The 16411-nt window shown below is 46.1% G+C and overlaps 1 protein-coding gene across 4 annotated transcripts in view; it reads left to right on the plus strand.

Annotated features, from left to right (window-relative positions):
- Positions 1-15312, plus strand: part of LOC147429018 (uncharacterized) — a 60041-nt gene extending 44729 nt beyond the window's left edge. For 3 of the 4 annotated variants that reach the window (XM_086494884.1, XM_086494882.1, XM_086494883.1), the window contains 7 exons: positions 2226-2384; positions 10782-10814; positions 10899-11126; positions 11237-11460; positions 11547-11704; positions 11869-12376; positions 12474-15312. In XM_086494884.1, the coding sequence (XP_086351010.1) occupies positions 2278-2384; positions 10782-10814; positions 10899-11126; positions 11237-11460; positions 11547-11704; positions 11869-12376; positions 12474-14905 (3690 nt within the window). In that variant the 5' untranslated portion in view covers positions 2226-2277 and the 3' untranslated portion in view covers positions 14906-15312. Of the gene's footprint in view, positions 1-2225; positions 2385-10776; positions 10815-10898; positions 11127-11236; positions 11461-11546; positions 11705-11868; positions 12377-12473 lie in introns of all 4 variants that reach the window. The other variant, XM_086494885.1, reaches the window with a different exon arrangement.
- Positions 15313-16411: the final 1099 nt, after the last annotated feature.

Raw genomic sequence — 16411 nt, forward strand, 5'->3', positions numbered from 1 at the left:
TTGAATGTTTGAAAAGTGTTGTTTTTACTCATGGTCCAGACCTGGATGGTTATTTATGCGGGGAGTGTTCATTGGTGGCTTTATGTTTCTATGTATTGTAACATGCATATATGAGCATTCGTGTTGCATTTTGATGTGCCAACCACTAAAAAAAATTACTTACTGGATGAGATACTTCTGGGAAATCAACAACCTAGGATATCAATAGCTCCAATCTTGAATGAGACTCCTTATTAGATGAGATACTTCTAGGAAACCAATGACCGAGGATATCAAGAGCTCCAATCTGGAACGAGACTCCTTATTGGATGAGATTCTTATGGGAAGCCAACGACCCAAGAAATCAAGATTTCCGATTTGCAATGAGAAAACAGGTTGTCCCTCGGAATGACCCTCGGAAATCGTTTGAGCTAATTTTAGTTGTTTTGCAAATATGATGTAATCGTGGACGATTACCTTCTTTCAAGAAGGTGGGATGTCACAAATTGCTGAAGTGTCAAGCCACTAAAGAACGGTGCCAACCTACAGATCCCGGCTGAGAAGCCTAAACTCTAAGAAGCAGCAACAGTAGAAGAAGAAGAAGAAGAAGTTCCCACCAACTTATTGGACCTCGTCCGATGGGGCCTAGGTGACCTAAAGATATTAAAATAAAGCAGGACCATCACACACACACACACACACACACACACACACACAGGCTCATTTGCGCAGAAGCTGATGACGTGGCAGTAATACAAATTTTTGGATTTCGCGTTGACATGATGACGCGGCAGACTGTACGGACAATCCCGACTTTTGCGCTGACAGGCTGTACGGATTTTCGAAGATTGCGCTAACAGCTTTTGGACCAGTTGCTTTTGAGTTTTTAGCTTTTCATGTAAACTGCTTTTCATAGGCCAAGGGCCTTCAAATATGAGCCAAGGGCCTTTAAATATGAGCCAAGGGCTCATTCTTTGGCATGCTTCCTAGAGAAGGTGCAGAGTTTGGAGAACCGACGTTGTACTGAGTTCAAGCAATATAAAGAAATACCAAAAGGGGCGCCAACCTTTGGGGCCAATGCTCTCTTGGGGTGGAACTCTGCCACTCCCCGTCTCGTGGCGTCTCTCTCTTTTATTTCAGTTGTTATTTGAAGTGGTAAAAGTCTGTGAAGTTTGTTCTTTTCTGTTGGCACGTGGTGCCCGTCTCGTGACAACTAGCTCGACACCACCTCTGTTGCTAGAGGTGGAGAGCTAGTTGTGTTTAGCATGGAGAGCAGGTGTTTTGGGAAACCATCTTGGTTACACGTGGCTCGGTGGAACACTGCTGTGATTGGGTGATATTTGTGGCTTATGAGATAGTGCAGCTGCACCCACGTTCTTCTTTCCCCTTTACATATATGCATAAGGATGGGTTTTGAATGGGCAGTTTCATTAACTGATAGAAGGATCTTTTTCTCGGAAAAAAAAGGATGGGCCACCATCTTAACATGATGCGTCCCATAAATGTGCGAACTTTAGTATTGCTATGGGTCTAGATGATAAAGCAGTTTGTTTCTGTCCAGCCATATGTAGCACAAGCCTACGGATGGAGCTTGACAACAGGTTTCAAATTTTGGTTGTAGCAATCTCAAGCATCTTATGAGCTTTAAGTGCTGCTTTTAGTTTAGGTGACCAAGCAGTCTACTATTGGTTCGAACATGAAGTTTTGAAATTGGTGGCTAATCTCAGGCATCGCATGAATTTAGTGCTTCTTTGAATTATGTACAGGGATGTTAGCATGTCTGGGAAGGCGAGTAATCCAGCTCTGAATTTCTGGCCTTGCTTTCTCTCCTCATTGAATTCTTTCTTCGTCCAGCCACTCATGAGCCCCTATACACGAACCAAGAAAGCTTTGGCACATTGAATGGCACAAAGTCTAAACGTTGGAATTCATTATCTGTTCTAGATTCTCTTAGTACGGTTTCTTTTGGCTTTTGATCAAGCACTAGCACAAATATGTAGTGGTAAATTTTTGTTGAGCAAGCAAAATTAGGTTCTCTAGATAAGGGTGTTGCCGATTATCTCGGCATCTGAACTTTTTTACCCAGCTATTAACAAGCAACGTACAAATGGTTTTATTGTTGTGCTCAAATGCACATTGCTATCCCTTTTGACACTTCGTGCTGTATTATGAAATCTGCCACCAATGCACAGCAATACTTGTCAACGACAAACTTCTGATATAGCTTTCTTGTTTGGTGCTTTCAGATTCATCACTGGGCCCCTTTTCAAATTGCTAAACAAAAAATCTGACACTTCCATGATTCAGCAACAATGGCAGAGGACCATGGCACTCATTTTAGTACAAATGAGGCCTCTCCTGAGGCAGAGTTCGCAGAGATGGATCCGACGGGTCGATATGGCAGAGTGAGTTTCTCTTCCTACCACCCTATGAATGCAGTATTTGGAATATAGTTTAGTCATTTATGTTAACTTTCAGTATGTGGTTTGTAGTTCAGAATAGATTTATGTCCAGTTTCTGAACAGGCAACAAGTTTGAAATTACTCAATATCTTGATTTTTTTTCTTTCCGAGAAAAAGATCCTTCCATTAGTTAATAAAACTGGCCATAGGGCTACAACCACCTTTGCTAGAGAGGGCTACATCAACAGCAAGGGGAGACACTCCCAATGAGAAAACAAAATATCTACAATGGGGCTAAATCACGAGATGGGAGGAGGAAAGAGCCACATAGGTGGACGGTAGTGCCATCTGGGTACACCCTGGACCATGGTGAAGAAAGGCCTGGGTGGCCAGAGTCGTAGGAAAGCCTCTGTGTGCTCCCGCATGTGACCTACAGGGATTTTTGCACCGTTATGTTGGCGAAATTGGGTCAAAAACCTGCAATTACAGCCATGGACAGGTTGGTGAGGGTTAGGTGCAAGCGTTCGGATCGTTTATTTGACAGGGTAGCCTCGGGAAAGCATTGCGTGCTTGTACAGGACAATTTAGAGAGATTTTCCGTGAGGAATCTCGTCTAATTCAAGGGGCAAGTGACCCTACAGGTGCGAGAGCTCGAGGGCTACCCAGAAAAGTGATCGACACGCGGATCGGAGCGCAAAACAGAGAATTCAGCGAGTTGCAATTTCTCGCCAGGTTTTGCAAAGAGCTCTAAAGTGCGTGGAAAGTCAATATTTGTCTGGGATTTTGTCCGTAGAGACTTCTACTGTGGTTATGTTGCCGAAATCGGGTTGGAGTAGAGGAATTTCAGCTCGATAAAAGTGGGACAGCTTGTAGAAGTTTACAGGTTTTTCTCAAGTATTACAAGAATAAAGAAATACCGAAAGAGGCGCGAGTCTTTGGGGCCAACAGGGTGTCGTTCTCTGCTTGGTAGCGCTCTAGTTGCCAGGCCGTGGTTTGTCTTGAAGTGTTGAATTCTAGTCACAAGCTTATTCGTGAAGTTCCTTTGTGTCCTAAAGTCTAAAGTAAAGTTTTGGGTGAAAGCCAAAGTCTACCGCCCTACGTGTGGGTTACAACAACTCTACTTGCCAAAGAGAGCCGTGCCAAGCTCCAATATGCAGTAGCTCCTCCTAATGGACAGGTGGAGGGGAGCACTTTGCTGCTCAGGAGACAAGCCCAAGCCAACCTGACAACCTGGATATTGTACTGGAGTCTCTGGGGGAATCCATCTGAAGCCCTCACCTGGCGACCAATCAGGCCTAGGAGCACTGCCAACCCAGAAAGCCATTGTCTTTCTCGAGTTGATCAGTGCGCCTGATGCACAACAAAACACCTCTAGAGCGTGCTCACACCTGTGCAGATTGGCCCTCTGGTGTTACAGACTTGGGAACCCTTGTCGGGAATCTGACACGACACATGAGAGAATTACTTAAAATACTCCACAACTTTAAAATTTAGAGTCGACATGGCCCAGCGTAGTTCAGTGCTCAGAGGTATTGGCCACAAAATCTGACCCTCCTTTCGGTATTTATTTTTATATTAAAATTTAGAGTCGACATCGTCGACAAGTCCAAGCGTTGTAGAGATTTGTGCAATCAATAGTAGACCGCTCTCGCCATAGAGACTGGGGCCTTCGGAGGAGGGTTTGACAACATTCTGGTGTCGTATTCTTCTCTCTCTATCTCTCAGTCTGAGTACCTTCATTCACAATGTTCACCACTTTGTTTGTGTCCATTGCACTCTCTCACTAAAGGAACGGAAGGCTCTCCCTTCTGTAAGTAAAAGGAACCCTTGAGCACAGTTCGGAGCACTCATCTTGAGCAAAGTTCAACATTCACTTCCGCTGCACCTTACATTGGTATTGGAGCTTTGGCAGTGTTCTGTATCACTCAAGGAAAGAACCACAAGAACCACATTTTTTTTTTTTGGCTTGTTGTGGTCGCACGTAACCCAAGTCCTCTTGGGCGCGTCGATTCCTAATCGTGTTTTTGAAGAGTGACAGGAAACCCAAGAAAGAAGGGCTTGTCCAGCCTCCCCTTGTGTCTCTTTTCATTCATTGAGAGCGGACCGTGCACTTAGCGGCCGGCCAATTGACGTGAGGTGGGAAAAAGCAACCTTGGTGTGAGCGCAAGGCCGCCAAGGGGTGCGCCCGCGGAAAAGAGAAGAACTCGGGCGAAGAGAAGATCCTTCTCTAACACAGATTCCAAGCTAAAGAAGAACCTCAAGAACCTCAAGACCCTCAAGAACCGCCAGAACACACACTTACACTCGCACGCACACATTTAAACAAACACATGCACGCCATATGCACACACAAGAAGAAAAAACGAAGGAACTCAACATCGACAAAGAAGACGACCAAAAGCACGCAGAAGCGACCACAGTTCAAACAAAGACGCCGAAGGCATACCCCGGCCGGCCCCGAAAGTGACGAACGCATCGCAATCTCGACATTAGCAAAACACCAGTTCTGGCAGTATTAACCTCACACCAGCCACCCGAACCATCAAGAACACCCATTGTAAATGCCCCGATCTCCACTCTTCTCTAAATACCTAGCCAACGGCTAGTGAATTGTAAAAAACTCCCCACCCCACTCTTACCTCCCTTCTCTCTATCTCTACCTTCTCTCCCTCGCTCTCTCACTAGAGAGGCATCTAGACTCTCTACAGTGACCAATGGGTATTTGCAAGGACCATTAGGTAAGAACCACCTCTCAGGCCTATATAAAGAGGCTTCCACTACGCATAGAAAGAGGACATTGGAGGCACCACCCTGGCACCATGCACTCTACATTCCATACACCACTAAGCACATAATGCACCTCACAAGCTAGGGAGCTCACGGTGTCATGCGTGTTGCAAGCATGGGCGTTCTAGCATTGGCAACATCTTCACCACCACCAATCTCCAGCCACACCATCGTTGATTTACTAGTCATGGCCACCCCATGCACGTAAGGCACTCATTATCACCCTGCAAGGCAGCATAACCACACTAGGATTGAGTGCACCGACAGCAGGCTACCCCGGGCCACTCTCGATGCTAGTGATCGACGTCGCCGGCGGCTGCATCGTCTTGGTGTTTCCCTCAACTAACCTCCCGCTAACGTGCTAACACCGCTAACTCAAAAGTTCGCGATGCACCATATGGCGCTCGCATTCCATCGTGTACCCCCAGTGTCAGGAGCAAGGATGGTCACCAGCCAAGATCACCGTTTGTAAGTATCATCATCATTAATATAAGTGTGCAATTCTATCATGATCTTTGAGTCTATTCTCTCTTCTCCTTAGCTTTGTTCTCCCCATACTCGTCGGATGATTTTTCCCTTTTATGGCATCTCATTCCTGCCACTCTAGGTCATCTATGTCTGCGTCCTAGCCGCACCTATGCTAGGTGGTACCCCTTAGAGTTATAGGATAGCATACCTTAGGTGCTACCTCCCCTTGAGATGATGCTTGGGGATTTCAGGCAATGTGTGGTGTAGAGGCCACCCCACCTGGCACGTCATTTCCGACAATGACTGACAGAGCAAGTCGAATGGTGGGCTCTGCGAGGTTGGTCGAGGGGGCTTTGCCACTCTGTGGTGAATCATGAGTCCATTCGTGTCTGTTGCTAAGGAAGAAGGCGAGGGACGGGGGTGATGGAGCGTTTTGCCGACCTGGGGGGGGGGGGGGGGGGTGTAACGGACTTGGACACTCCAAGTCAAGAATCTACCACGACACCACAAATAATCACTTCAAACAGTTCACAATTCACAATTGATTCGACACTGGCGCGGCGGAGTTCCGTGCCTAGAGATATTGGCCTCAAAGACTGGTGCCCCTTTCGGTATTTCTTTTTGTATTAATTTGTGTTCAAAGTATAAGAGTGCGGGTAGGCGCTCACACTCAAACTTTGCGTCCAGATGCTCTGAGTTGTGAGTGGCCTACCCACATATTTAAAGAGATTACAAAGGGATGCTAAAAGCAGAGCCCCAAAAGCTGGTAAACTCAAAAGCTTTTAAAAATAAAGCAAAAAGGAGTTTCTCTCTCTCAAGCTCTCTTGAGCCCCAAAATAAAGCAAAAGCAAAAGCTTCTCTCTCTCTCTCTCTCTCTCTCTCTCTCTCTCTAACTCTCAATTGCGTAGCCAAAAAGCTGTAAAAACAGCGCCGGAACTTCCGTCACGATTTGCGGACTGCCACGTCAGCATGCAATACGGAATTCCGTGAAGAGCGCTGCCATTTCCGGCCTGTCCGTACTAAACCTACCACGTCAGCATTCAGTTGCAATTTCCCCCTGCAAGAGAGTGTGCGTGTGTGTTAGGGTTATGCCACGTCAGCAGAGTTGTGACATACCTCCCTCTTGAAATCATTGTAATCGCCCTCGATTACGCCCGCAAAACAGACAGAGGCCATAAACTGTCTTAGCAGACACTGACTGTTAGTACCGACACACTAGGAACACACATCTAGCACATGTACCAATTGACAGTCACATCACACGACATCACAGGACATCACTCGACATCACAAGACATCACAAGATATGACATGACCAATCACATTCAACATTCATTCGGATCTTAGACCATGATACCACTGTAACAGACTGGGACACTCCAAGTCAAGAATCTACCATGACACCACAAATAATCACTTCAAACAGTTCACAATTGATTCGACATTGGCTCGACAAAGTTTCGTGCCTAGAGATATTGGCCCCATAGACTGGCGTCCCTTTCGGTATTTCTTTTTGTATTAATTTGTGTTAAAAGTACAAGAGTGCGGGTAGACGCTCACACTCAGTCTCTGCGTCCAGATGCTATGAGTTGTGAGTGGCCTACCCACATATTTAAAGAGATTACAAAGGAATCCTAAAAGCAGAGCCCCAAAAGCTGGTAAACTCAAAAGCTTTTAAAAATAAAGCAAAAAGGAGTTTCTCTCTCTCAAGCTCTCTTGAGCCCCAAAATAAAGCAAAAGCTAAAGCTTCTCTCTCTCTCTAACTCTCAATTGCGTAGCCAAAAAGCTGTAAAAACAGCACCGGAAAATTCCGCCGCGATTTGCGGGCTGCCATGTCAGCATGCAGTACAGAATTCCGTGAAGAGCGCCGCCATTTCCGGCCTGTCCGTACTGAACCTGCCACGTCAGCATTCGGCTGCAATTTCCCCCTGCAAGTGTGTGTGTGTGTGTTAGGGTTATGCCACGTCAGCAGAGTTGTGACAGGGGGCACACGATGCTGGCTGGGGGACAACGCGCTGCCGGGCTGGTGCGCAACACGAGGCGGGAGGGGGTAGCGATGGCTAGAGGGGGCGGGTGTAGGGCAGCAAGGGGGATGATGCACAGGCGAGCGGGTGTGTAGTTCCTACCTTTCTTTCCAGATACAATTACCTTTTTTGAAATATCATGAATTTAAGGAGTATTGAATAGATTTATGCGTTCACAGTAACAGAAAATTTACAAAAAGTAGTTGTCTGACCAATTTTGCATAAGTATTTTTTTGAAGATATATATATATTTTTCCCGAGAAAAAGATCCTTCTATTAGTTAATGAAACTGCCCATAGGGCTACAACCACCTCTACTAGAGAGGGCTACAACAATCATAAGGGGAGACTCTCCCAATGAAAAAACAGCACATGTACAATGAGGGCTAAATCAGGAGATGGGAGGAGGGAAAAGTCACACAGGTGGACGGTAGTGCCATCTGAGCACTCCGTGGACCATGATGAAGAAAGGCCCAAGGCGCCAAAGTCGAAGGAACGCCTCTCTACGCTCCCACATGCGGTCGGAGCTGGCCTGAAGTCTCTTGAACTGTCCCCTGAGAGTATGGATTAGCTCCAACCAACAGTCTCCGTTGGTGGCACAGGTCGAGCTTCAAAGATGCGGAAGCAGTGGGCCCGCTAGATGAACCATAGTGTCAGGAGCCAACAACACCTGGTTGGCCACTACAACTCTGCCTGCCAAAGAAAGTCGTGCCGAGCTTCACTGTAACAGCTTCCTCCTAATGGACAAGAGGAGGGGAGCAATCTATTGCTCAGGAGACAAGTCCAAGCCAACCTGACAGCCCAAGTATCGAACTGCAGTCCCTGGGGGATCCATCTAAAACCCTCACCTGACAGCCAATCAGGCGTGGGAGCACTGCCAAATCGAGAAAGCCACTGTCTTCCTCCAATTGATCAGTGCACCGATGCACAACAAAACGTCTCAAGAGCTTGCTCACACCCATGTAGGTTGACCTCCTGGCCCTCCAAGTACAAAGCTGAGTTGTCTGCAAACCCAACATCCAATAGCTCATCGCCCTAAATAGGACGGGCTAAGCCACGTAGACCTACCTGCTGTGAAACCAAAAATCTGCTCATCACCTCAGCATAGAACAGAAAGAGGGAGGGGGCAAGAGGGTAGCCTTGTCTGACCGAACGTGTGAGCATGAAACGATCTCCTTTACCTCCTGCCAAAAGCACCTGATTGTGTGCACGTCTGTAAAGAGCTGACACACCTTTGATCTAGGCATCTGAGAAGCCCATCCTGTGTAGAGTGCTCTCCAAAAAGTCCCAATCAACTCTAGCGTAGGCCTTCTCAAAATCGAGAAGAAGTATCACCAATCCTCACCATGGAGGCGCGCGATAGCAGATGCCTCCCAGAAAGCAAAGATGTTGTCAAGGATACTACGCTCCTCAGTGTCCAGCAAGGTCCCTCTGGGGTGGAGCATGAGCCTCCATCTGTGTCTACTGCTGTGAGTGGGGCGAAGAACCAGACGACTTCCGAGAAGCTTCGACTGCGAAGGACATGCCCTCAAGGTCGAGACGCAAGGAGAAACCGATGGCACAACGGGGTTTTTGCGTGAGGGAGAAACGGGAAGGGGAGCTGAAGGCAGCGAGTGGGGGGGCTGGCGCGTGAGGGCAGATGAGCGAGCGGGGGGGTGGGGGGAGGGGGGCTGGCGTGTGAGGGCAGATGAGCGAGCGGGGAGCCGGGGATGCCGGCTGGTGTGTGAGGGCAGCTGAGCAAGCGGGGGAGGCGGGCTGTGCGCAAGAGCAGGCAGCACCAGCGCGCAGGGCAGTGGCAGCGCGAGGGCGAAGGGAGGGTGTGCAGCGATGGCCGGGGGGGGGGGGGGGGGGGCAGCGTACAGCAGTAGCGAGCTCCCGGATACAGCAAAGTTTATAATTTTTCGATTGATTTGTTGGCTCCATGAACAAGTCGCTCGTATACACCTTGTATGTAGACAACTCTTTTCTAGGGGTTTTCTGATAGTGTTTTTGATTGTTTAGTTTCTTAGTGTGGACAAGTGTGTGTGTGTGTCCGTGTGTTGGTGGGATGCGGTCGCTATGCTCCTCGTGTTGCCTTGCATGCAAGGGGCCCGGAGCGGAGAGGCTCAAGGGGGTTGCCTGCGGCGGCAGGAGGCCGTGCTGGCTTCAACGGCAGCAGGGAGGTGGCGCCTACGAGGTGGGGTTTTGCCCCGGTGGGTGGCGACCGGCCATCTCACCCTGTTGCAAAAAATGTGTGTGTGTCTATACACAATTGCCACATATGGGTAATTTGTTGCACTCTCAGAGCATACATTGGAGTAGAGCCTTTCTATAGCTGTTGGCCTTGACTTATGCATGAAAAACACAGTCTCCCTACAATTGGTATATGCCGTGGCGAGTTTCCACGACTACAAACTCGCGATACTGAGATAGTTTATTTCTTTGGGAGCCATTAGGAGCTATATTTTAAGGCTTACGAAAGGTCATGTTTGATAATTAGAGTGGCATGTGCATTTTGTGCAACTATTTGCCCCTGTTCCTCCTCATGGATCTCTCATTATGCTACCCGTTTCTTTTGCGTAATGAGAGATCCATGAGGAGGAACAGGGGCAAATAGTTGCGCAAAATGATCCATTTAGAATCCCTTTCTTTTTATGTCTCTTGACTCTTTTTAGGACAGAAAGTCATGTTCATGTTACAAAATATTAACATAATTTGTCATCTTCATTAATTCTCTGGTGAAGTTTGTGTAATTGACCCTTTTCAGAGTTTTCAAATCCATATTTTTCTTACCTTATGAAGGTACGTCAGTTTTTGGTTTGTCTGTATGTAAGAAACTTTATCATATTGCCATCATGGTGTTTTACTCTTTTTAGCATTAACACTAATGCTCATAAGGGGTCACACACTTGAAATTTCCAGAAATTCAGGGACCTGTGGACTGCAGTTTTCAACTCACATTTCTAGGCGTCCCAGTCAATATTTTGCTACTTCTTGCTGCGTAGTGTTTGATTGCCCAGGAGGCTTGCTTGCTTTGTAGAAATTGAATGGAATTTTACAACAATTTGTTGCAAGTCTATCATGTAGGAGACAACTTTGTTTAGGAATAAAAACATATTTTTGTGGCTGTTTTTGCAGTACAGCGAGATTCTGGGTAAGGGTGCCTTCAAAACAGTGTATCCCACATTCAATACAGCATTGCCTTTAAAGTTCTTTGTTATCTATGACTAGGGTTTTTCCAATCCTTAACCTAACTGCAGCTATAAAGCATTTGATGAGGTAGATGGGATAGAGGTCGCTTGGAATCAAGTCAAGATTCAAGATCTCCTTCAGAGCCCTGAGGAGCTTGAGCGGCTTTATTCAGAGGTGAATCTGCTGAAGTCGTTGAAGCATAAAAATATAATCAAATTCTACACTTCTTGGGTGGATGCGAAGAACAAGAATGTCAACTTTATTACAGAAGTATTCAATTCTGGAACACTTAGACAGTAAGTTTGACATCAACAGTGCTGTGTCTCAGTAAAGCTTATAATTTTTATGGCTTTTTTCTCACATTTTTCCTACAGTTTGGAAATGCAAAATTATGCCATGCTCTCAGGTATCGAAAGAAGCACAAACATGTGGACATCAGGGCAGTGAAAAGCTGGGCAAGACAGATTTTGCGAGGTTTACTATATTTGCATAGTCATGATCCTCCCATCATACATCGCGACTTGAAATGTGACAACATTTTTGTGAATGGAAACAATGGAGAGGTTAAAATTGGAGACCTTGGATTGGCAACCATATTACGTCAAGCTCATGCTGCTCACAGTGTTATTGGTAACATCTTGTTATTTTGATGATTGTCACTGAATTGTGAGCCTTGATTAGGTCAACCGAACTTATATGCATCTGTGTTTTAATAGGCACACCTGAGTTTATGGCTCCAGAATTGTATGAGGAGGAGTACAATGAGCTTGTTGACATCTACTCATTTGGGATGTGCTTGCTAGAAATTGTAACATTTGAGTACCCTTACAGCGAGTGCACAAATGCAGCACAGATTTACAAGAAAGTGACATCTGTAAGGGCCTAAATTTTGATTTAAAGGCTACTCATCGAAACTTCACGCCCTATGTGTGTCAGCATGCTCTCATAAGCAATTTTGGGTTACTGAGAGCAAGTCACACTTCTAGTTTTTACTTGCTGATGAGATGTGCTAAATCTGTGTTTATTTTAGCACACCAGGGAAAGAAGCCAGCCGCCTTGGATAAGGTGAAAGATCCAGATGTTCGTAAGTTCATAGAAAACTGTCTGGCTGTTGCATCAAAAAGACTGCCAGCAAGAGAGTTGTTGTCGGATCCCTTTCTTCAGTGTGATGTAAACAAAGAGCATTCTGAATGCCCACCCATGCCAGTTTTGTGCCCAGAACTTGGCGGAGATGAGTCAGAAGTAATAGTCTCAAAAGAAGAGCCAGAATCAAGTCTTTGCCACAGAATTTCAAAACTGGAACAGGCAGAGTCCAGAGCAGATGTGTCAGATACAGTTTGTGATGAATTCGAACTTAATATGAAGGCTCCTCCTTTGAAGTCTGTTAGCAGTAATGAAGCATTGAGCAACAGTGATTGTGATTCTGGCCCTCTCTCTGGATATTTGAAGGATGATCAGTTACAAACAAGCCGGGACTTCAAAGTAAAAGGGAAGAAAAAAGATGATAGTACTGTTTCTTTGAGACTGAGAATTGCAGACCCACAAGGTATACTTGTTAGGTATTCGAGTTTTAATCTACAATGTAACACCGCCAACATAGATATGATGGTATTGTTGACTTAATGGAGAGCAGAATTGTGCAGGTCACGTTCGTTATATCCATTTTGTCTTCGACATAGAAAGTGATACGGCGATAAGTGTTGCTAGTGAAATGGTGGAGGAGCTTCAACTGTCTGATCAGGATGTCACCACAGTTGCAGAGATGATTGATGCTCAAATATTAGCCCTGGTACCAGATTGGAAACCTGGAGCATCTTTTGAAGATGCAACCCCTGACACTGGACATTCTGATCAAGATCGTTGTTTGCCAGATGTCTCCTGCAGGAGATTGGAGGATGAGATTGGTATTGATGAAACGACTTTGGAGGGGTGCTGTATGTCCAACAGCTTGATTACACCGGACGTCGGTTCCTCAGGTCTTATTCCAAGTAGTACAGAGGAGTCTCCAGCACGAGGGGAGGGTATGATGTATGGACGTTTTGAGGATGTCACATACAATCAGGGTGGTTCAGACTACTCTCCGTCAAGCTCGGGAGCACCTCCTCCTATTTCCAGCATCTCCTTTGATCAACAGGCTTTGGAGGATTCTCTTTGTAACGTAGCAGATCATACTTCACCAGACTTTGGCCCCGCTGGAAGGGATATTGCTGGTGCACTTTGCGAGACCCTGAGCAGTTTGCTGGAGCCAACAATAGTGAGTGCAGGTGATGTTGATCCAGGTGAGGTAGGCTGTATGGCATTTAATGACCTTGTGGAGTGCCAGAGAAATGCAGGTTGCAGCAGGTATACACATCAAACATGGGAATTGATAATGAACATGGCTGCAAGTCCAGAGGGGCAAGATGCATATGCAGAAGCTGAAATGCATGAAATGGACAAAGGTTTCCATTCGCCTGTACTATGGGCCTCAGGTGCATCAACAGTTGTCACTCCTACAGATCTTACGGATGGGGAGGAGGAGTTGGATGAAGAATTGAAGATTCTTGCCTTTGAGCAGGAAAAAGAGCTGATAGAACTCAGGAAAAAGCATGAGATGGCAATTACCGAAGCAAAAACACGATGGGAAAAGAAGAGCGGCTCAACTTTATCTTCTAAACCAGTTTACAGTGATTTGCAATCTGATAATGTATCAACATCTAATATTGTGCATGGCAGTTCTGCTCTGGAGCCCCATCTAGACAGACAAGGGCTGGCTGGTGGGTGTATTCTTTCAACTTCTTTTGGCTCTCATGGCTCAGTTTCTCCTCCCATAGATTGGGAGGCTCAGCTAGCGACAGTCAGAGAGAGCTCTTCTAGCAGAAAATCAATAGACTCAGATAGACTCTCTCTTGAAGAACTTTCAGCTATGACAAAGGCAATTTTTAAAGAGAATGCAGAAAAAAGGTCAGCTGCTCAACCGTTATGCTCAAGTCTATCAGGAGTTGTGAATACTATGGATGCTACACATATTCACTCGGAAATGACTGTTATCAGACCTGCTTCCACATCAGGACTTCCAGGAGTTCATACAGGAGTTGGTGGAGAGAAGCAAGTATGTGTCCCTAAGGAGGTTGGCCTGCAGGTTGTAAGCATGGGAAGTATTAATGAGGGCTCTGTTACTCATTATGAAAATTGTACTAGTAGCAGTCACAGAAGCCAATCTGTTCCTTTGGAGACGCAAAAAGGTCAGCCAAAGCTTGCCAATGCTGGTAATGAGAGAGCTGTGAGTGCTGTGGTTTCTTTGTGTGATTCAAAGATGCATCTAGATGAGCTAGGATTGAGGCATGTTGTTTCAGATGCCATTCTTGATAGCACTATTGTGGATGAGGTGAAGCTGCCTGTGAGAGATCGTCCGTATTCTGATGTTTTGAGTGCCAAGGTAGAATTTGGGGACACCAGGCCATCTTTTCCAAAGTCTTGTACAAAATCAGACGAGGATGTAGTTTGGCAAGCGGCTGAGACTTGTGGGTCACTGCTTCCAAAGTCTGCTAGTCCTTTGAGTCTTTGTTCAGGTAAGACAGGTCGCGGATCTGAAGCTTCAAATGTTAGTGGTACCCAGGAGAACTCAGGTTTCTGTGTTGTGCCTCATGTTAGCTTGAACAAGCCACAAGAGCTCGACGCCTCTGAACGTGATCTTGGGAAGCCTTCTGTTGTTCAGCCAAAGGTTTACAGAGCATCAGAAAGGACAGATACACACGGTCCAGAGAGATATGTGTGTTGCACTGGCTCCCCAGTTGTAAGCATGAATCACAAGGACAAAAGCTCCATATTGCAAGTTAATGAAAGGCAAGAAACTCCACAAAGGACAGGATCAAATTGTCAAATGGATGGTGGTTCGTCGGAGTCAAAGAAGGAACAACTTCAAAGGTCCATTGCCAGGCTAGAAGCAAAAACCCTGGAGGGTTTACAGATTGGCCTAGTGGCCAATCTTGGGTGCAGAAAGCTGTCTTGTGCACCTTCTGTTCAACCAACAGGTAACGCTTCTGCAGCATCCCAATCACGGCCTAACTCAGCATCTGAGTCCAGTAAGCAGTGATTGCTGAAGCAATGAGCAAGCAGCACATGTATATTTTCTGCAAAAACATGTGCTTCCAGTTCAGGAGACTGATCATTGGTCAAGGTTAGATAGGCATTATATGGTGGCTGGCTGTCTCCGGAGGTTTTGTTGGAAACTAGGTATTCAACTGAACCAGTACCATCCAGCAAAAACAGGAGTAGAAAGCTTCGTGGCTTTGCAGTAGGCTTGTACATTATTAATAGTCCATCTTCTTACCCAGAAAGTCTGTCAGACTTTACAAAGCGCAGAGCCTCGAGAAGCTGAGGAGCGTATTCATGTAATTATTATCAGGCTTTGAGATATAAAGGAGTTGGAAGGTAGCATTAATACTTCTTTTCTGTAGGTTTTTTGACTCTTTCAAGATAAAGGTAAGTTTTTGGCATGCATTTGGGACAAGACTTGTTCTTAGGCCATCATGATTATGTAGAGGTATGGTGGACCCTTGGCCAGCAGGTTTGACCCCTGCACTGCTCAAGGAAATCGCTGTATCGCTCATCATGATTATATAGAGGTATCGTGGACCCTTAGCCAGCAGGTTTGACCCCTGCATTGCTAAAGGAAATCGCTGCATTGCTCATGCATTTGGCACAAGACCTGTTTTTTGTTTCTTAAAAAACCTTATTTTTGTACAACACACCAGATGGTCCACAGGGGGAGGTGCTCCAAATATTAGCCATGAATAATGGTTGGGCAAGGGTCGCGTACCATCGGGAAAGAGCGTGTTGGCATCACCATGGCCACCTAATTGATGCACCACACGTGCTGGGAACGGCGGAGAGAACTTGTAGCAACCAGCTAGGAACCTTCTCGTCGGGTGACCCACCCCAGGAAGAGGATGCACTTTGAGTGTTCAAGGGCAAGAGCCCTAGCAATGTGAACACCAGGTGAGCACAAGATGTCTCGAGAGAGAGAGAGAAGAAGAAGAGAATTTTTACGACGTAGGAAAATATCCCAAGAGACCTTAAAGATCTATCCGACGAGGAGAGTTGAACTCAAGACCTGTTATTCAAGAGGGAAATGGCATAATCAATCTACCACACTTTGGAGAGAGAGAGAGAGAGAGAGAGAGAGAGAGAGAGAGAGAGAGAGAGAGAGAGAGAGAAATGAAATGAAATGTTATATTAACGTCTTCAAAAGGCCAAAATGACCTATGAGACCAAAAATTTACAATTGGTGAATCTGATACCATGTCTGAGTACAGAAATTACAGAGTTACAAAGAACTAAATCTATAACACTAAGGAAAAAGGAAATTAGGGGGGGGGGGGGGGGGGGGGGGGGGGGGGTTTGTGGGTTCAAATGAAATCTCTCATCGGTCGCTGTTGGATCTCATCGACCTCCTCCATGGTCAGTACTCTGGTTGGGCGTCTTGCATGTCGAGCTAGAGTGATCTGTATCTTTTGTTGCAGCCTTCTTCGGTAGCGTGAGACCCCTCGAGGTCGTGGACGTCTGGATCTGCCAAGCTCCGTGGCTCGATCAAGCAGTG

This window comes from Adiantum capillus-veneris, chromosome 22, assembly GCF_014529385.1.
Source record: "Adiantum capillus-veneris isolate H3 chromosome 22, ASM1452938v2, whole genome shotgun sequence".
Lineage (NCBI taxonomy): Eukaryota > Viridiplantae > Streptophyta > Polypodiopsida > Polypodiales > Pteridaceae > Adiantum > Adiantum capillus-veneris.